Raw genomic sequence first — 21,216 nt, 5'->3', positions numbered from 1 at the left:
TACCTCTGCCTCAAGAGCCAGGAAGGCTTGCTGGGGTGCAGATTCTGTTCCCCGGTATGATTGTTAAATGTTCTTCTCCGCTGCTTGTTGAGCTTGTTGGCTTTGTTCGCCTTATATGTAAATGTACTTTCATTGTCCTCTGTCTGTAACCAAACTGGTGAATCCACATTCCTTTGTCTAGGGTGGGGTGGGTTCATGCTCTGCCTCCCAAACATATTTTAAGAACATATTTCCAGCACACATCTGTGACTATTTGTACGCAACCCCTACGTACATCACACAATGATTTTCAGGACCAGCGTGTCACCAGTTTACATCTGATAACGCCTTACATGATGCCTTTGAGATACATATGACAACAGCATGTTGGGTCAGCGAGTGTGTCGAGCCTGAGGTGAGTTACAGTAGGTGGGCCCCTCTGCCAGTTGGCATTGAGGGGCTCCCAGGATCACAATGCCATAAGAGAAACCTTAACTGCTGGTGCTGCTTTCTTTCTTTGTATCACCATGCTGTCTAGGATCCTATCCATGGGCCAGGAACCCACAGGAGGGGGATTTCCAGGCCCTGAATTTTGCTAATAAGAGGGCAGACGGACAAACAATCTCAGCCATGCAATCACTACTGACATGAGCAGTGTACTTAGATAGCACAGTGAAGAATGGACGGACTGATCTTTTGAGTTCAGTAGGACTATTCACCTGAGTAAGCATTAATTCCATGAGTAAGAGTCTGCAGGCTTAGGCCATGGATGGAATTATCAGGCTTCCAGCTATTTGCAATGGGTCTTCCAGATCCTTTGTGAAGTTAGCAAGGTTGTACTGTGCGTGCAGTGTGACGCTATGCAGATACAAGTTTGACAACTTTCAATTTCATGAGTCTTGTGCAAGTAAAATATTATCCACAAAAGCTGCATTCATATAGGGTTTTTTGAATAATTTACATCTTTTTAAGGAAGAAAAGGTTAAGAAAGGAACTAGTGGATTTATCTGACTGTGATGGTTGCATTTGGTTGGTAATATGTTATTTAGATTGTAAGCTCTTTGAGGCAGGGACTGTTTTTGTTCTGTGTTTGTACAGCGCCTAGCACAATGGAGTCCTAGTTTATGTCTGGGGCTCCTAAGCGCTATGGTAATACCAATAATTAATCATCATCATAATTATCTGCTTTGTTAAATAGTTAATGCTAATAAAAAGTTTGAACTCAGAACAAAAAATATATAGTTTGCATGGTTTGGGATTGTGTCCCTCATTATAGAACATAGGAAACTGAATAGACAGAGATAGAGCTGAAAGGTTTCAAGAGGTGCCAGTCCTCTTCTGATATTTTCTGATAGGAAAATAAGTGACTTAGAGTTAGCAAGATAGTATTAAAAATATATTTATACAAAGCCAAACCATTCTTCCTTCCTCGAACACATTCTTTGCTCCCTGGCACTGAGCACTACCTATGTTTTCAAAACAGTCTTTACCGGCTCTCTAAAATCACAGGCAGGCACAATTTTTCAGTTCTAGTATTTTGAACATGCTAACCCTCAGATTCATGCTCCTAAATCCTACCAAATGTAGCTTGAAGGCATTCACATGTGAAGACCTTTGCACCACTCCAAACTGGAATTGCAGTTTTGGAGGCAGAAGACTGTCACTTATTTCCTGTGCAAGTTGTTTAATCTGTTAGGGAAATTTCAGTTAGTGCTACATGATTGCCTCTTCATTATCTGGGAATAGGGGAGAGTCTGTGAGTGGTGGATAGCTGTCCACTCCTACGTAAACATATCGTGAACTGGTTAGTTACCAGAGCAAAGGAAATCTTCATGATTTTTACATTAAGGATCTAAGGGTTTTTTGTTTTTTTTTAGTTTGTGCTGTTTTAAATGCTTGAAGTGGAAGAACACCTTTCAAGTGTGTCAAGCACATGCTGTCCAGATATATTCAACTACAGGCATCTGAAATCCCCAGATCTATCATTAGCAGGCGGCTCAATTTCCTGACAGACAGCCCCACTGTTTCTTTTAAAAAAACAAATAGTCCATTCCCTTGTTCTTTATTACAAGCCCTCAGTGGTGAAAGATCAGGTTAAGGACTATTTAGAAAAGCTGGACATGCACAAGTCCATGGGTCCAGATCTAATAAATCTGAGGGTGCTGAGGGAATTGACTGATGTGATTGCAGAGTCATTGGCCATTATCCTTGAAAACTTGTGGCGATTGGGAGAGATCCCGGATGATTGGAAAAAGGAAAATATAGTGCCCATCTTTAAAAAGGGAAGGAGACCCGGGAACTACAGACCGGTCAGCCTCACCTCAGTACCTGGGAAAATTATGGAGAAGGTCCTCAAGGAATCCATTTTGAAGCACTTGGAGGAGAGGAAGGTGATCAGGAACAGTCAACTTGGATTCACCAAGAGCAAGTCATGCCTGACCAACCTGATTGCCTTTTATGATGAGATAACTGGCTCTGTGGATATGGGGAAAGCAGGGGACGTGATATAAGTTGACTTTAGCAAAGCTTTTGATGCCGTCTCCCACAGTATTCTTGCCAGCAAGTTAAAGAAGTATGGATTGGATGAATGGAGGTGGATAGAAAGCTGGCTAGATTGTTGGGCTCAACGGGTAGTGATGAACAGCTCGATGTCTAATTGGCAACCAGTATCAAGCGGAATACCCAGGGGTCAGTCCTGGGGCCGGTTTTGTTCAACATCTTTATTAATGATCTGGATGATGGGATGGATTGCACCCTCAGCAAGTTCGCAGATGACACTAAGCTGGGGGGAGTGGTAGATACACTGGAGGGTAGGGATAGGGTCCGGAGTGATCTAGACAAATTGTAGGATTGGGCCAAAAGAAATCCGATGGGGTTCAAGAAGGACAAGTGCAGAGTCCTGCACTTAGGACGAAAGAATCCCATGTACTGCTACAGGCTGGGGACCGCCTGGCTAAGCAGCAGTTCTGCAGAAAAGGACCTGGGGATTACTGTGGATGAGAAGCTGGATATGAGTCAGAAGTGTGCCCTTGTTGCCAAGAAGGCTAATGGCATACTGGGCTGCATTAGCAGGAGCATTGCCAGCAGATCAAGGGAAGTGATTATTCCCCTCTATTGGGCACTGGTGAGGCCACATCTGGAATATTGCATCCAGTTTTGGGCCCTCCAGTACAGAAAGGATGTGGATACATTGGAGAGAGTCCAGCGAAGGGCAATGAAATGAAAATGATCAGGGGGTTGGGGCACGTGACTTAAGAGGAGAGGCTGAGGGAACTGGGCTTGTTTAGTCTCCAGAAGAGAAGAGTGTGGGGGGGAGAGGGATTTGATAGCAGCCTTCAACTATCTGCAGAGGGGTTCCAAAGAGAATGGACCTCGACTGTTCTCAGTGGTGGCAGATGACAGAACAAGGAGCAATGGTCTCAAGTTGCAATGGGGGAGGTCGAGGTTGGATATTAGGAAACACTATTTCACTAGAAGGGTTGTGAAGCACTGGAATGGGTTACCTAAGGAGGTGGTGGAATCTCCATCCTTAGAGGTTCTTAAGGCCCGGCTTGACAAAGCCCTAGCTGGGATGATTTAGTTTGTGTTGGTCCTGCTTTGAGCAGGGGATTGGACTAGAATACCCTCTGACGTCTCTTCCAACCCTAATCTTCTATGATTCAATGATTATTGATGGTTGATTCTTAATTTATTTGAGGCGATGGCATCTGTACTGTAGGTGTGTAAATGCACATAATCCGCTGAATTCAGTTCAGATATGAAATGGTACCATCCCTGCGTTTAATATACATATATATGCTACATTATCCACAACTAATTATTATCTGCAACCACATCTGAAGTTAAACAGCACACAGCAAGGTAACGTCTCAGTTTAAGACAGGAAGTAACAAATTCTGCACATAGTTGAAATAGCAGGAGGGATGTATAGTTTAATTCTTAGACTAAAGGAAAAACTTCCACCATTTAACTGTAAATGCACTAAGAGTTACCCATAAAGGTCTGTTTATTTAAGCACCAGTTCTGCATACACTTATGCATGTGCTTTAACTTTATGCATGTTAGAAGTCCCTTTGATTTCAGCAAGATTACTCACAGGCATAAGTGTTTGCAGGATCAAGACCTTAGAAACTGATACGCACTTGATAGATAGCAATGACTCCAGTGGTGTAAATATATTTTCCAGTGCATGACAGGAGCTTTTAGCAGTTTGTTGGTAAAGCGTAGTGTCCATGTAGTTTATTGATAAACCTCATGGCCAAACTGTGCTCTCCCTTTCACTGACCACTGTACATCTGGAGAAACACCACTGAGATCAGTCAGAGTTTATCTGGATTTACACAAGTGTGTCTGAGAGGAGAATTTGGCCCTGAGTACCTGGGCAACTTTGGTCACTCTTAAAGTCACATTAAGATCCTTGGATGATAGCTGCAAAGTATAGTTACTGATAATGAAACAAAAATATAACTAGGAGACGTCTACCTTTTAAACTGCTGCCTGACATAACTGGAGAGATATGCCAAAGACTCCATAGAAGTCCGTTAGGGACTTTGCTATTGTTATTGATTTTTATATGGAAGGTTCCCAGGTACTATGGTGATGGGTGGCAGGATAGAACTTAGAGAGAGATAGAGTGTCTTGAAAAACTCCCAACTCTTGGACAGAGAGCGTAAATTAAAGTCAGTGCTAATATTTACAACTGATTTACAAAGGCCTGAATACACATTCGGGTTAAATGACCCCAACAGGCTTTCGATCTAGAATTAACATGATAAAATGGTTTCTTTTGGGGGTTTTTTTGCTTGTTTTTATTTAATATGGTTATTATGGCTTTTTAATCCTTTGAGGTGGGCTCCTGAGCTTGTGTCACTAGGAGCTAATGCAAAGCAAGGCTTAATGCTAGTGGGGCATCTGTCTCAGGTCCTGCCAGTGTGATAATCACTGAAAGCAACGTTAGCAGAAACATTCCTCAAGTCTAATTCTACCTGGATCACTACCTCTGTCACTCCCCCAGGTCCTGATGCGTGTTTTACTGTCCACTCTCACTCACTGCCTTCCTCTCACCAGTACAGCTATGTAATCAGATGGATTTGGGGCTCTCAAACCACTAGTCTGACGATCAAAGAACAATTTGCCTGTCCCCCTAATAATGGCTATTCTCTGGTAGCGAATGCTCTGGTTGGTCTAGGGGGCCCTGTATGTAGCATAATTTTCTATAATTACCTAAATTTACTCCGTAATCCCAAGGCTATTATATAGGGTATAGATGTGATTATTTATATAACATATTTGGACCTAAGAACAGCATATATATCATTACACAAATCATTCATGTCACCATGCTGATACTTTTTTATGAAGGGTAAGTACATAAATTACTAATCATTACAATACAGTTATATTACAGCTGCAGTGTAATTAGTGCCCCTGTGACATATAAAAGGAATAAATGAACTCTACGTAAAAGCTACAAAGACCACTGAAGTCAGAAATACAGTACTTTAGAGTGTGTGAAACATTCAAATAGTGAAAATCCAGGCAAAATAATATACCCTTACATCATACATAAGTAACTGTATACATCATAATAGTCTCATTGTTCTATTTTGCCCCGCTATCTATTTGTTGTATTTACCTGTTGTGTCTCATCTTACTCTTAAATTGCAAGCAAGTTGGGGCAGGGACTATCTTTTTGTTCTGTGCTTATACAGCACCTAGCATAAAGGGTTTGGCCTGCTACGCGCTACCACAATAGAAATAATAATAATAATAATAATAAATATACAAACAGCTGTTAGTACAGTCATGTTCTGGCAGCTAATTAGTTCAGTGGGTGACCAAACAAGAAAACAGAGTGGGTTAAATCATGGGTCAGCTCTTCCAGTCTGTCTGGGCTGTGCTTGGCAGAAGATCCACTCTAGATGTGGGGGGAAGGTGGTTTTAAGGCATTTTTATGCTCCCTTGCATCCTGGCGGTGCAGATGCCCATCTGATCCTTGGCAAAGTTAGAGCAGTTTGAGAGAGGCAATGCAGCTGGCATGGGACTTAGGATCTGGCTCTACATGTTGTGAATAAATTACCCAGTGAAAGTAGCAGCCCTTTTATCTGTCTGGGAATTATTTATGAACCAATCCTTATTTCTGCATATGTGCAGATTTGTAAATATTTGCTTCATAATTTATGAAAATAAATGTCAGCCCTTGGGACATTCCAAACCCAGCCACTTAGGCTATTTGTGATGCTTTGCTTGTGCTGGATCACTGACAAACTCATTGATTTCACTGGAGCTAATATGGATTTGTACCAGTGGAAATGAGTGGAGAATTTGGCTCTGAGTCTGTATTCTGTGGCTAGAGACTACCCTAGAGCCATGGAGATACTTGAAAAACACATGAAAATATGGACATGCAATAGAGAAAAATGATGGTTTAAAAACAGAGAGTCTTCAACAGAGTTGTACCAGCAAAGACTTTGGCTCAATGACCGGACTATATGTTGATATCTGCATTATTAATGCAAAAGTAGATTAAAATGGTTTTGAATAGAACAGCTGAAGGACTAGATTTACATTACCTTTCCAATAAATAATGGAGACGTATGGGGCCAGCTTTTGCTTTATCACATCAGTATAAATCCAGAGTGACTCCAGGGCCTCTGTGGAGTTGCTTCATATTTATACCAGGAGAATCTGATCCCTTAGATTTTTATGTTACAGGAATTGTAACACTGGTTTCCATTTAACCAGGATTTTATCAAGAAGAATTTGCCAGATCCTCAGCTGGCATAAATGAACAGGGCTCCATAGACAACAATGGAGCTACCCCAGTTTATACCTCTTGAGGATCTGGCCCTCCAATGGTAAAGGAGGATTTGCAAACTAGAAGAAGAATGAAGGATTGTTCTGATTTTGCTCGAATGTGTACCACTTTTACACGGGTGTAACTTGTGTTAATTTTGACAGAATATACGGGTGCAAAGAGTCAGAGGTGGTAACTCAACCCTGTCTCTGTACAGCATTCGCAGTTTTAAACAAGGTTTGGAGTTCTGAGTACAAAGACCTTGGCTTGCTCATTACCATGGTAAACACACTAGAAAATTCATGCCAAAGGTTAGAATTTTATTGACTGAGACACACAACAGGCAAAGAATAAAAAAGAGACAAAAAGCATTGAAACTGAAATTGAGTGAGTACGCAAAGCAAACTTAATTAAAACCTATCAAAGTCTCTTTTTTAGAGCGAGGGAATATTGATTAGAGTCTTTTATTCTGTCAAGCAGTCCTCCTGGGGGGGGAAGAAAGGGTAAGTTCTGCTGTTCAGTTCTCAGATATTACCTCACCCACCTGTCTCTCTCATGTCCTGGGACTGACACAGCTACAACAACCCTGCGTTTAGTTCTCAGTCAGGAATGATAGTCACTTTCCTGCTTTCGACAAAACAGATACAGAAGGGCGAGAAGAGAGAGGACATTAAAAGACAGAGAAATGCGGGTATTGTTGATAGTCTCAGGATACAGGGTGGCTGGTCAGTCACAGATGCTTTGGGCTGGCAGGTTGGCCGAGACACCTGTTTTTCCGGATCTCTTCTTATCTCCCTGGACAGGGACATTATTTAGTTGGTGGGGTCAGGTCCTTCTCCTTCACTAGTTCTTCTCAGGCTGAGCAGGGCTAGTTGGGTTGCTCCATCTCATTGTGCTGGTGCTGTAGCTGATTTCAGAATCAGAGAGAACCGAGAGAGGAAGAAGATGGTGTGGGGAAGGGGGTGGAAAGGGACACATGAGGTATGGGAAAGGCAGAGCAGGATCTCACATGTATCAGGCTGGGGTCCTCACTAATGCAGTGTCATAGAATCATAGAATATCGGGGTTGGAAGGGACCTCAGGAGGTCATCTAGTCCAACCCCCTGCTCAAAGCAGGACCAATCCCCAATTTTTGCCCCAGATCCCTAAATGGTCCCCTCAAGGATTGAACTCACAATCCTGGGTTTAACAGGCCAATGCTCAAACCACTGAGCTATCCCTCCCCCTTAATGGTCAGGCATTCCCACTGTCTAGAAGTAGCAGTGGAGACATTCAGGCTCAGGCTGGAGCCCTGGTTCTGAAATCCAGGGAGGGAGAAGGGTATCAGAGCCCAGGCTCCAGCCTGAGCTTGAACAGCTATACGGCTATTTTAGCTCCATAGCGCGAATCCTGTGAGTCTGAGGCCTGATCTACATTACAGGGTTAGATAAGCTCCCTTGTGTCAGCCTAGCCGTAGAAGTGTCTTCACTTAAGTTTGGCTCCTGATTTAGGAATATCACCTCCCCGAGCGGCACAGAGTCACGGTTGATGTAATTAGGTCAGTATAGATGCTGCACTGCATCGACTGTTCCTGGCTTTCAGGTGCCATTCCACAATGTCCCACACTGACAATACAATTGATACAACTGCTCCTGGTGACGACGCGCACCGTCGACACAAATTGCCAAACGTGCACACGCACACAAGTGATTTCATAACTATGGTGGCTGTATGCTGGTGTCAGGTCGACATAACTTTGTAGTGTGTGTACACATGACCTAAGTCAGTTGACTGAGTTTGAGATTTGCTGCAGTGGGTCTTTTTTTGCAGTGTAGGCATATCCTCAGATACCATAGTAATGAGGGTCAGGTAAGTACCTAAGATTAGACTTGACTATGTCAGCTCAGCATGAGGCTGAAGGGAATGAAAAAATCCTATGGAAAGGAGAATGTTGAACACTAGTAGGTGGAGAATATGATTCTTAGTCTGTGTGCACTTTATATATAGATTGTTCTCTGCTTACTGTATTTCATTTTTGATTAATGAACATCAGAGGCTCTGAAATGGGAATTGTTGACATGCAGTATGCACACTGCATTTTCAGAGGTCCATCCACCTGTCTTTCAATCTGAAAGAGTTTGTTCTTTTTTCTATAATATTATTTCTCTCTCTTGGAACTAAAAGTGGTGTCATGCACATTGGAAAACATAATCCCAATGATCCATACAAAATGATGGGATCAAAATTAGCTGTTACCACTCAAGAAGGAGATCTTGGCGTCATTGTGGATGGTTCTCTGAAAACATCTGCTCGATGTGCAGAGGCAGTCAAAAAAGCTAACAGAATGTTAGGAATGATTAGGAAAGGGAGAGACAATAAGACAGAAAATATCATGAACTACATAAATACATAGTATGCCCACACCTTGCATACTGTATGCAGTTCTGGTCAGTCCATCTCAAAAAAGATGTATTAGAATTGGAAAACGTACAGAGAAGGGTAACAAAAATGATTAAGGTTATGGAACAGCTTTCATGTAAGGAGAGGTTAAAAAAGACCGGGACTTTTCAGCTTGGAAAAGAGACGACTATGGGGGAACATGATAGATGTCTATAAAACCATGAATGCTGTGGAGAAAGTGAAAATGAAGTGTTATTTACTCCTTCACATAACAAGAACCAGGGGTCACCCAATGAAATTAATAGGGAGCAGGTTTGAAACAAACAAAAGGAAGTACTTCTTAACACAACACACAGTCAACCTGTGGAACTTGTTGCCAGAGGATGTTGTGAAGGCCAAAAGTATAAAAGAATTAGGTAAGTTCATGGAGGATAGGTCCATCAATGAATATTAGCTAAGATGGTCAGGAAAGCAATCCCATGCTCTGGGTGTCCCTAGCTTCTGATTGCCAGAGGCTGGGAAAGGATGCCAGAAGATGGATCACTCAGTGATTGCATGTGAGGCACATGGCACTGGCCACTGTCGGAAGACAGGGTACTGGGCTAGATGGACCATTGGTCTGACCCAGTATGGCCATTCTTATGTCATGTTTACCATGTGACTATGCAAATAGACACACACAAAGGAATAATGCCTTGATTCTTCTCCTGCATAACCCTATTTACTACAAGGGAGTACCCCTGATTTACACCCCTGTAAAAGAGAGGAGAATCCAGCACTATGTATCAGTTTTTAAAAGGTATTTAAGCACTTAAAGATACAGATAGGCACCTATAGGGATTTTTGCAAATCCCACCAGGCACCAATCAGCACTTTTAGTCATCTAAATACCTTTAAAAATCTGGCCCCAAGTAACTACCTTTTCCAGAACATGTTTAGATGTACAGGACTTTGTCATCACAGATCCCCCAAATTTGGGGTCACACTAAACCACAAAATCCAAGATCTAGCTTTTGAACACCAAAAATGTGGGGCCATTAGGAATTGGAACTGAGCAAATAATTGATTCTGTTTGGTGCAGGGGCTGAACCAAAAATACTGAAATTTTTTGCTTTCTCTCACCAAAATGAAAAACTGGAAAGAAAAAATCACTTTGGATTGAAGAAAATCTTTCATTTACTCCAAAATTAATTGTCTGTTTGTTTTTGTTTTGTTTTGTTTTTGGGTGGTTTTCACCTTTTTGTTGTGTGTATTTTAAAACACAAAGATAGCTCAATTTCTAAAGGAAATGTCATTTCAAAACAAAGTCAAAATGTTTTGATTTGAAGTGGTTGAAACAAAATGTTTCGACTTTTTAAAGAAAGTAGATTTTTCAGCTGAAACTATTTGTTGAATTCAACCCAAATTCGAGAATAGTTTTTGGAAAATTTACTATTTACAAAAACTAATAATAATAGTAATAATAATCACCCAATTCCATTAGGAATCTGAGTTTGGAGTTGGCTAACTATGGAGATGGGGATCATTGGCAAAATTCAGATCTGGGTTTGTATTTCTGAAGTCAGAAGGTTTGGCATTTTCATTTGGGTCCATCCTGAGATAATCCATTTCAATTTGTGGGTTGGTATGTGAAAAGGAAACCAAAGCAAGAATAATAGGATTTTTGACCCCAAAAGCCTAATGCTGCATTTCTTGCATACCTAAAACTCCCTGAACGATGGGTTAAAATGGAACATTGTGAGACTAGTGTAAGGAGGCCTGATTGGACAGAGACAACTGAGTAGGTGGGACAGACTCCCATCTGAGGTAGGGGAGTTAGGCAACAACAGGGCTAGATTTTTGCCCAGCTCTATATGGGTGCCTGGCTTCACGCCAGTTTTCAGGATCACACAGTCACCCTACTAATGTTATAAGGTTTAGTTAGAATTAGGTGTTTCTTAGAGTTGCTGCTTACATACCTTGGTGCTAAGTGTCTTTTATATACATGAGATTAGATAGATGTGCCTCCCTAGACACATTGAATCTGTTTCTCTATGGCCAGATGCTCCAGCCCAAAAGCGTACAGAGGACTAAATCCATCCTAATTTACTGATTTTCTCTGGTCTCAGTGGGGTTGCACAGGGTGTATTGCAAGACATTATTTGCCACTAAACGTCCAGGCCTGTGGCAGCACTAAATTTCTTCTCTATTTGCAGACTTACGAACCCCAAGCATTCAAAAATCATGAGTCAGGATCCCCCAATATGAGATTTAAAAAAATATTCAGGGCTCATTCCATTTGCCATTTAGCTTCATGTTCTTAGGGTGTACTGGGGTCATACTTTTAAGCTTTTCTCTGCAACCATTATGTCTAGAAACTCTTTTAAAAAAAAATTGAAAGATGAGCTTTTCACCTAATTATGTCCCTTCAGGGGCTGCGGCTTTAAGAAAACCACAGAATATTGCAAGACCCACGATAATCTCACAAGAGTTTGCAAAACTATATTTGCAACCTGGCGTCCCTTTACTGAGGTTGTCCTTTTTTTTGGGAGGGGGGTGAGGGGGTGAGAGAACCTGGATTTGTGCAGGAAATGGCCCAACTTTATTATCATGCACATTGTGTAAAGAGTTGTCACTTTGGATGGGCTATCACCAGCAGGAGAGTGAATTTGTGTGGGGGGGTGGAGGGTGAGAAAACCTGGATTTGTGCTGGAAATGGCCCACCTGATGATCACTTCGGATAAGCTATTACCAGCAGGACAGTGGGGTGGGAGGAGGTATTTTTTCATATTCTCTGTGTATAAATAAAGTCTGCTGCAGTTTCCACGGCATGCATCCGATGAAGTGAGCTGTAGCTCACGAAAGCTCATGCTCAAATAAATTGGTTAGTCTCTAAGGTGCCACAAGTACTCCTTTTCTTTTTCTTCATGAGTCATTTTATAGAACTGTTGAAAGAGGATTTCTGTATTGTGGAAGGATTCTTACCTTCAGCCTTATTCTTGTATGTTTGCTTTTATATTATTCTTGAGATACATTGTCTACTAGCACTGTATGGAGTTCCACTGAAGTCAGTAGGATCTCCTGAGATGTAAATCATCCCAGAATATGGTCTATATTCTGCTTTCTGCTCTGCTCTGCTCAATGTAAATCTGGACTAACTCCACTGATTATAATTAGCTACACACCAGTATAGCTGAGATCAAAATTCAGCTTTGTATCTATAGCTGCTGCTAGCATCAGCATCTGGTACAAGACTAGGTAACATCTCAATGAGTTGTTTGTGTCAGAACATTTATTTAACATGTAGGTACAGAAGCTCTCATGGAATGCTGCTGTGTATCCTTTGCTATTGAAACATACAACCTCTGTTTGTTTCACATAGTTTAAGCTCCATTTCACACCCCCTGAAAGCTCATAATGGAGAGATGGAGGTGATAGTGTTGTCACATTTCTAAGACCTGCTTTCATTGTTAAATATCTCTGAAATCTTCATGTTTGCTAATGTCATTCAGAGATCATTTAGACCTGAGTGGTACAGAGCCTGACCAGGGCAGATGCTATCATATCCTGTATGATAAAGGGTACCGTGTGAACACTTACAAGGTGTGGTGCTTTAAGTACAGATGATGTGTGCTGTTATTGGCATGGCATACCTTACCTTTTGCATTATAGCCCATAACACCCAGGAGGTCAGAATCTGATCTCGGGTACAATATACTGGTGTAAATTTGCAAAAATTCCATTGCCTTTAGTTGAGTTACTGTGCTCTAGATTTACAATGCTGTAACTGAGATCAGAATCTGGCTCCATGAGCCTATAGTGGCTAGACTTAGTAGTCCTGGTGAGCACCACTCTGTGCTGTAGTAAATGCATTTTCAAACTAGAAACCCTTTTGCCTGGATCAGCTCATCATTACTTATTGAACATGTTGCCTCTTTTCATTATGGTCGGTCATGGTCAATTACAGTTGAGCTCTGGCAAATTGTTCATGTGTAAATTAAAAGGACAACAGTGTCGAGGAACAAGTTCAGCTTTAGGGCGCACAAGTAAGCAACCAGGAAACATGCAGCTTTAGGACTATGTTCTGTTCTTTACTTTAAACCCTGCAAATCTCAAGATTTTGTGTAACTGAACCCAAAAATTGAAAATAAAGTCAAGGTTGTGGGAGAGTTCTCTTTTGAAATTCAAATACGCAATGTTTGTATTCCCATTTTTCCTTACCTTCAACTCACGTATTTATTTGGGCTGTTGCAAGGAAAAGTCCACTTGCCAATGGAATTTCCCTTCGGATATGCTCTGCAAGAGTGCATGGGGGTGTTAGGCACGTATGTCATCTCTTAGATCAGCTCACTGAGATAGTGTTAAAAATGTGTTAAAAAAAAAATGGACTGTTTATATTAAGGCTTTGTCTTCACTGGCACAAAGGTGTCTTTTTTTTACAGAGAGATAACAAACACTGGGTAGTTATCTCGCATAAAGCACTGGGACCCTTTACCGAGAGGTAGCTAGTCAAGATCAGCACTATACTCCTGCCTATGGGTGACCTTGCCTAATTTACCTCGCAGAAAAAACTCCAGTGCCTTGTCTCCATTATGTTTTTACAGTGGCATAAGTCACACTTGTGTTAGTTATCCCATGGTAAAAACTCACATTCATTCTCAGTGAAGACATGGCTTAGGGCTATCAATATTGCCATATTGCTAACTTTGCTGGCAATGGTGTTGTAAAGCGGTGGTGTTGGGCAATAACTATTGTAGTTCCCTAGTTTTAGGTAAATTTATCCCATTGAGAGTCCAGAGTAGAGCTGAGTGAACATCTACAAAATATTTTATGGACATTTGAAGACCTGAAATTGCTTTTGTTCTGGCAGTATTCCTTTAGTATTGGCTTTTGGCGAACATTCCTCTGCAGGACTGTATGGCAGGAGCAGCCAATTTAATGTGAGTTGTAGAGAATATTAGAAGAAAGTGAGTTTTGGAATTTGTAAGTCTGAATCCTGATTCTGTGTTCCCCCACGATACCATGTGACCTAGATATCCAACCAGAATGCAGAAGTATAGCTCAGCTTTCGACTCCTGCATACTTGCAGCAAATTGCTCATGCATTCGTTCCTGAAAAAGAACTATTAGCAAGTAATGAATAATGAGTAATTAATAATTATTAATTAACACACCTTACAAAATGGTGAACTGCTTCTGGACAATTTGTGATCAGAAAAGGAAACTAAATTTCTTTAAAAAGTGCCCACCCTGAATCTTTCACACAGCTCTACTCCAGAGCAAACGGAGAACTAGCTGTGCTTCCCCAACGACATCTAAAACAGCCTGGGCTGACTGAGTAAGTCTTATTTCCCACCAGTGGTTCCAAGCCGAATTCTGTGCATTTACCCAAGGAGAGGGCAGGTTTATTGCTAACTGAAGCGGAGTTTGTGACTAGGCCCGAGAGTAAAACTTCCATCAGGACCCGTAGGTACCCACGTTCGCTCATGTGGTGGTGTTCCCTCCTCCCTGCCCCTCAATCCTTCAGTTCCTTCCTGGTTTTCCTATCAGCTCCGTTAATTCACCTCTACTTTACCAAATCCATCAGTTCATACCTCCCCCCACATCTTCCTGGTACCTCTCAGCAGTGGGTTTTCAATGCTGCAGCAGTTCTCTCCAGTATCCCTATAGTGATTGCTGATAACACCCCACTGGAGATTTCTGGTTGGTTGCTCCGCTTCTGGTAGCATTGCTCAAGTATGCTGGGACTCCGAAGCACTGTGCAGGCTCTGGGAGATGTATTTACACCCTTGAATGGGAAGTATCATACAAAAGCCTCAGTCATTTCACCAGGGAATTCTTCCATGCCCGCACTGGAAACCTGCATTCCAGTGAACAAACCCTCTACCCAGTGCTCAGTCACAAAGGGTTAGATGCTCTTCAGGGCGGATACCATGCAGCCACTCAGCCTTCATATACCACCTCCTCAGGGAGCAGTGGGGCCACGAAAGCCCAGAGAGACCTCTTTAAGTTGGTGAGCTCATACAGAAAAATAAACGGACGGCAACTCATGAGTTCAGGATTTTGTATTGATATCAGGTCAACAGTTTAGTAGCACAGAGTCTGATCTCCCCTCTGCACACACACATAATTCCTGCTGAGGCTGCTAAGAGTTACATGTTCATATAACGAAGAGAAGAGACCCCCTACCCCACCCAACTCCAGACATACACACACACACAGGGCCAGGCTGAGATCTGTTACACTGGAGTAAATCAAACATAAGTAAACCTGATTTACACTAGTGTAACAGATCTGAATCTGTCCCCTGAGGTATAACCTTTACCCTTAAGTGAAAACAAAATATGTTAATCTCCTTTCTTTACAAACCCATATTCTTTTACTCTGACACTGAATTCTGTCCTCCATCACTAGCAGATGTCTTGCATATGAACTGCATTACCTATAAAGTTTGCTTACTCCAAGCAAATGGTTCTTAATTTTTTTACTTCAATTTGAAGCGAAAAATACAGTATAGGATTCAAATGCCTTTGCATTACATGGGTTTTTAACTACTTAAAAAAAAACAGCCAAAAATGACTTCACAAAACCGAAACAAAACTACTGAATTGTTTTGCTACACACCATGCTGCCTATCTGAACTGTCTTATTGATTTTTTTTTTTATTGCTTTATGTGGCACTTTTTATTTATATATTTATATTTAAAAAGCATAGATCTGGTTTCAGCTCTCACTTTGTGTCAGTATTTCTACCCTATGCACATGTTTCCCAGCAGGAAGAAAACCAGGTAATTGCCAAAGAAGTAGAACAATGAAATCGCTGAGAGAAAGAGAGATCAACTCTGGAGCAAGTGTTGGTGTGTCCTGGCTTTTTCCGGCTGTGAATGCTGGTTCCGGGGCTGCAAGTAGATAGATATGAACAGGAGGAAAAAAAAAAAAGAGGAAACTTTTACAGAAGGATTCAGAAATTCAGATTTGTCACTGATTAAACTGGCCCACTCAACATTACCTAAACGGAATTTCTGAGTTTTCTTTGACTCAAGGATTTAACGTTTAAGGCAAAACTAGACGCAGTGTAGAAGCTCCATCAAGTCTTTGGCACAACAGCAACAACAACAACAACAAAATGACTGTACAACATGAGCCGAGAGGGTAACATTTCCCAGTTAAGCAAAGGGAAAAGTGCTAAATAAATTGCACATACTAAAAGGTGGCTGGCTTTTAAAAAAAAAAGGCATCTCCATTTTTTTTCCCCCAGAGATTGAGAAAGTCCCACTGCCAACTGTCGTCTTGAAAAGGGGTCTTTGCAAAAAGCTGCAGTTTTCATCTGGATCATGCATCCTTTGCCAAGAATGGATGGAACTCTGGCTGGAAAGTCTTCTGAATCATCCCTCCTGGTTTTTACTCCTGGAAAGAAATGATACATCACAGTGGTAAACATATTGGTGAGTGGGGAATTCTTTCAATGACACCAGGTGCTTGTTCTTTAAAGGCCCAATACTATGTCTATAAAAGTCCATGGCAGTGTTCCTCCCATTTACTTCAGTGGGGTGGGATCAGGGTTAATTGCTCTGAGAAGGAAAGGTTAGGTGAGCTCAGCAGACCCTGAATGATATGGTGTCCCAAGGACGGAGGCACAGAACATTAAGGGCCGGATTCTGCTACCACTATTCCCGATGAGTAGCATCTTACTGGGCAGGGCGTCCCCTTGAAATCTGTGGGGCAGATGGTGAATCCCAAGGTCACACTATCAAGCGGTCATCCTCGGTGGAGCCCCCGGCTCTCGCTGACTTCAAAGCTTCATTGTGAGTACGGAGTTTGCAGGACATTTCACAGAGTGACATACTACTCAGAGAGAGCCAGGGTGGCAGAATCATGCTTGGATCAGATCCTTGTTGAGCTGGTTCAAGTTTTTCACAAGACTTTTTTTTTTAATGAAAAATGACCTTTAAAAAAAAAACTTTTCCATGAAAAGTTTCTTTTTTTTAAGCTTTGATTTTTCACCAAAAAGAGTAAAACTATTTTTTACATATTTTGTTTTTCCCTTCTTTTCCCCTGCCTTTCTAGTGGCAAAATGGGAAAAGGGGGGAAATGAGGAAAAAGGGAAGCGAAAAGAGGAGCCCCCTCCTCCCAGGAAACTGAAAAATGTTGGGGAAAATGGGTTTAGATTTTTTTGCAAAATATACTTCTTTTTTCACGCAGCTCTCTTGATTCCCCCCCACTCGTCAATGCTTCTACCCCCCCATCTCCTTCCCTTCTTCCCTCCAACCTTTCTTTCCTCCTATAAATCTCATTCTCTTCTCCTCCACAAATCCTCTCCATCTCTTCTTTCTCCTTCCTGACCACTGTACTTAGAGTGGCAAGCCCCAAAGTCCCATGGTAAAATGCAGGGATGTCTTGCCAATTGTATTTGTCACTTTCACATGCACAAACTAGGGGTTCCCCTTGGCCATGTGCCAGATGGGTCCCCAAAAGCAAATTTATACTGAAAATGAGAATTTATTTGCAAATCATCAAATTGTAGACGCTCAGATACCACAGTGATGGGCGAGGCCTAAGAACTTGGCTAGAACAGAACAGAATGGAGTAGGACAGGCATCTTGAAGAGTGAGTGTGTGTGTGTTTTTAGGGAGGGACTGTGGCAAAGGATAAAGGTGCTGAATCCAGCTACAGCTGCTAAAAGCTGAAGTGATTGTAAATACAAAACTCATATTTGAAAAGCCTTGTGAATTTTCAAAGACCTCTCGGGATCTGTTTTAAGTTTCAGAAGTTGACCACGGATTTATAAATGGAAGGGAAACTAAATGGGACAACTTGGATTTGTGCGACAGAGTGACTTGAGTTACTGCATTCACCTTTGTGGTCGGCGTGCTTTCTGGCCTTCAGAAGTCAAATGTCCCCCTTGCGTTCGTTTGAGCATAAATCTGTTAATCACATGAGTGACAGACCTAGTTTGGGAATTTGCACTCCGCTGTGGGATGTCACTGCAATACTTCTTTACTGCATCACAATACACAGAACTCAGAGCTGTGGTTTCAAACATAGAGAAGTCGCTCACAAACCCAATGCAGAATACCCACTAAGCGTTTCCAAACAAATTTTAGTACAACTGAGACCTTTTGTTACTCCCAGTGATTCAGGCTCCTAAATTCCATTTTCAAAAGCATCTTTGGCACTTAAAGGCCAGATTCACAATGGTAATGGGTGCCTAACTGCCTCTTTAGGTGCCTATGTCTAGCATTTAGGCACCACGGACGTTCTCAAAACCACCACTTAGCTGCCACCTACCTCTGTAGACACCTAAGTTTCTTCTGATGGGCATGTGCAAAGCCACCTAAGATCTGATGATGACAAGCAGCTCAGCCAAAGCACAAGTAGGATTCTCTTACTGTGTGTCCCCCTGCATATCTCACCAGCAGAGCCTGATCCTGAAGGAGATCTCGGAGCATGCTGACAGTTGATGTGTCACACTGAATATCCAATAGCCTAGTAGTTAGGGCACTTGCTTGGGCTGTGGGAAACCCATGTTTGAATCCCCACTCTGCCAGATATGGAGCAGGGACTTAAGTTTGATTCTCCCACACCCTATGTGAATGCCCTAATCACTGGGTGTATAGTCAATCTCTCACTGAGATGCCTTTGAAAATTCCACTAGCTGCCCATCTTCAGATTTACAAATTCATTCTGGCCCTAAGTCAGTTTTAAAAACGGGACTTTGGATCCCAAGTCACTGAAGCACTTTTGAAAATTTTACCTTGAGAGTTAGTGATGAGAAATAAAAAAACCCATAAGAACAGCTGCGGTGGGTCAGACCAATGCTCCATCTAACCCAGAATCTGGTCTTCTGACAGTGGCCAGTTCCAGATGCTTCAAAGGCAGTTATTGAGTGATCCAGCCCCTGATGTCCAGTCCCAGCTTCTGGCAGTCAGAGGTTTAGGGACACCCAGAGCATGAAGTCTGGATCCAGGCTTTTAATATAGCCCATTATAGAGCTACAGGCCAATTGCAAAAATTAGATTGTCTGGGTTCAGATTGTGAAAACTCTCATATTCCAGAGTTCTGGTCAGTTGCATCTCTATTCAAAATGTTTAACAAAGCCATCACATAAATGCAATTAAATTATTCCCAATACGCATTTGTTTGTTTTCTACACTGAAAAAAGAAACAGATGCCTCCCTAAAGTTCTTTAGGGCAATGAAAACACAAAGAAATAGGAGAAATTACTCAGTCAAAACATTCTTTTAACAGATTAAATGGTAACATCGAGAGCTCAGAGTGAAAATGTTTTTGGTGCCACTCAAAATGTTTTTTAGTTCTTGATGAGAATGAAAATGTAAGGATTTGACTAGGGAGAGGCAGGATCTCTTATTTTAGCAATGATGAGCTCAGTTTTTCAAACCTGGGTCTCCAGTTTGGGATTTGAGCACTCACCTCAACATGGAGATGCTTACATTGGTTCTTATGGCACCTAAATGCTGATTTGAGTAACACAATGTAGAACAAGTGCCCCGAATTAGTTTTGGAAATCTGAAAGCTGTGATCTGAGCTTTTGAATAAATTAGTATTTGCTGGCAGAAGGACAGGCAGACCATTGTATTTACCTTAAACTATTTGGTAGGAAAATTACCTCTTATTCTGTGTTTGTTAAATATCAAGACATTTTATGACACATATAAATAAATATTATTATTAATAATTACCACAACAACATTTGGTTGTTTAAAGACTGCTTCATTTCTTATGGAATCAAAACATAAAATAGGAAAGGGGGCGAGGAAACCCTGGAGAAATGAACTGCCTCAGTAATGGACAGTAGAAAAATAGATTATCTTTGAGTCCCATGCTGTAACCTGTAAACAGCAATCTTAGTAAGACAGACCTTTGCCATTGCAGAAATAAATTATCTAGAAATAATCTTTGGAGAAACCAAAAGGGAACAAAGTAGGGAACCTTGCTGCCTGGACATTAGAGGCATTCAGCTTGGAAACAAGCCTGCGGGACTGGCAGCCTCAGATCCTAGTCCAAAACCTGGTGAAGTCAATGGAAAGACTCCTTGTGGTTTCAGAGGGCTTTGGATTGCTCAATTTTGTGAATTAGTAAACAAATTGGGATCATAACAGGTTCTGCGTTAATTTGTTTTGACCCACTGTCCTTTATAGATTACTACGTAATGCACCATCAATAGATGTTGTGCAATGCTGCTTTAGTAATAGGAGATCTCGTTGCAAATCTTTACTATGAAATCTTCTGCTGAGAGGCATGGAAGGCCAGCGATATTTATGTGCAAATGAATGGATTAGCCAAGTGCAGATAAATTACGTTGTGTATTCAAAAGGAAGGCATCCTATGTGATTTGACGTTGTAGGATCTTTGTTGGTTACACTGGCATTCCACTGATTCAGTGTAGCTACTCCTCATTTGCACTGGTCTAAGTCAGAATAGAATCAGCCTCATTTGTTTCCCAGCTCCCCTCTCGTCTCACAGTAGTCAGAAAATTCTAAGGCTGATTTAATTAATAATAATAAAAAAACTCACATGGAAGTCCCCTAATTCTTGAACTTGACAATTTGACTAATGACCTTAGCCAATGGGCATCATTGGGAAGCATTTCAAATGAAGTGGTTTCAATAGACCAAGACGCCTGCGGAATCTGGTCGGTTTGTGTTCATTAACTTCCACATAAATGAGGGCCAAATCCTAGACCCAGTGCACAGTCTCTGTACAAGGGATGTGTGTGGAGGAGATACGTGTAGAGGTCATGGGAGAATCCTCCACACCAGGCTGTGGAACCTACAGCTACAGGAGACCATGCAGCTGCTGTATTCTCTCTTAAGCAGGGATATTGGGGTTCTTTGCTAGATCTACATAGATCACCACCCTTGCTCTTGTCTATCCTCCACTGGTCATCGGGTCAGCCTGAGGAACTGTGCTTATTGACACTTGGGGTATGTATGCGGGCTCTCCACATCCTGTCTCTTATGCAGTGGAAAGACTCCAGTGCTAGCCTTCTGCTCAACATCATTGCATCTTGAGTTGTTGATGGAGCAGAAGGGATGTGATCTTGAAACCCCACTGGGCCAGTGC

At 41.7% G+C, this 21,216-nt stretch overlaps 1 protein-coding gene across 1 annotated transcript in view; it reads right to left on the bottom strand.

Moving 5' to 3' along the window:
- Positions 1–15,182: 15,182 nt before the first annotated feature.
- ATOH8 (atonal bHLH transcription factor 8) overlaps positions 15,183–21,216 on the bottom strand; it is a 28,947-nt gene continuing 22,913 nt past the window's right edge. The window contains exon 3 of the mRNA XM_073342842.2: positions 15,183–16,539. Coding sequence (XP_073198943.2) covers positions 16,534–16,539 — 6 coding nt within the window. The 3' untranslated portion in view covers positions 15,183–16,533. The remainder of the gene's footprint in view (positions 16,540–21,216) is intronic.

Source organism: Lepidochelys kempii, chromosome 4 (assembly GCF_965140285.1).
Source record: "Lepidochelys kempii isolate rLepKem1 chromosome 4, rLepKem1.hap1, whole genome shotgun sequence".
In the NCBI taxonomy this organism is placed as follows: domain Eukaryota; kingdom Metazoa; phylum Chordata; order Testudines; family Cheloniidae; genus Lepidochelys; species Lepidochelys kempii.
Note: the sequence above shows the minus strand (reverse complement) of the source record. Positions and strands in the feature narration are given on the sequence as shown.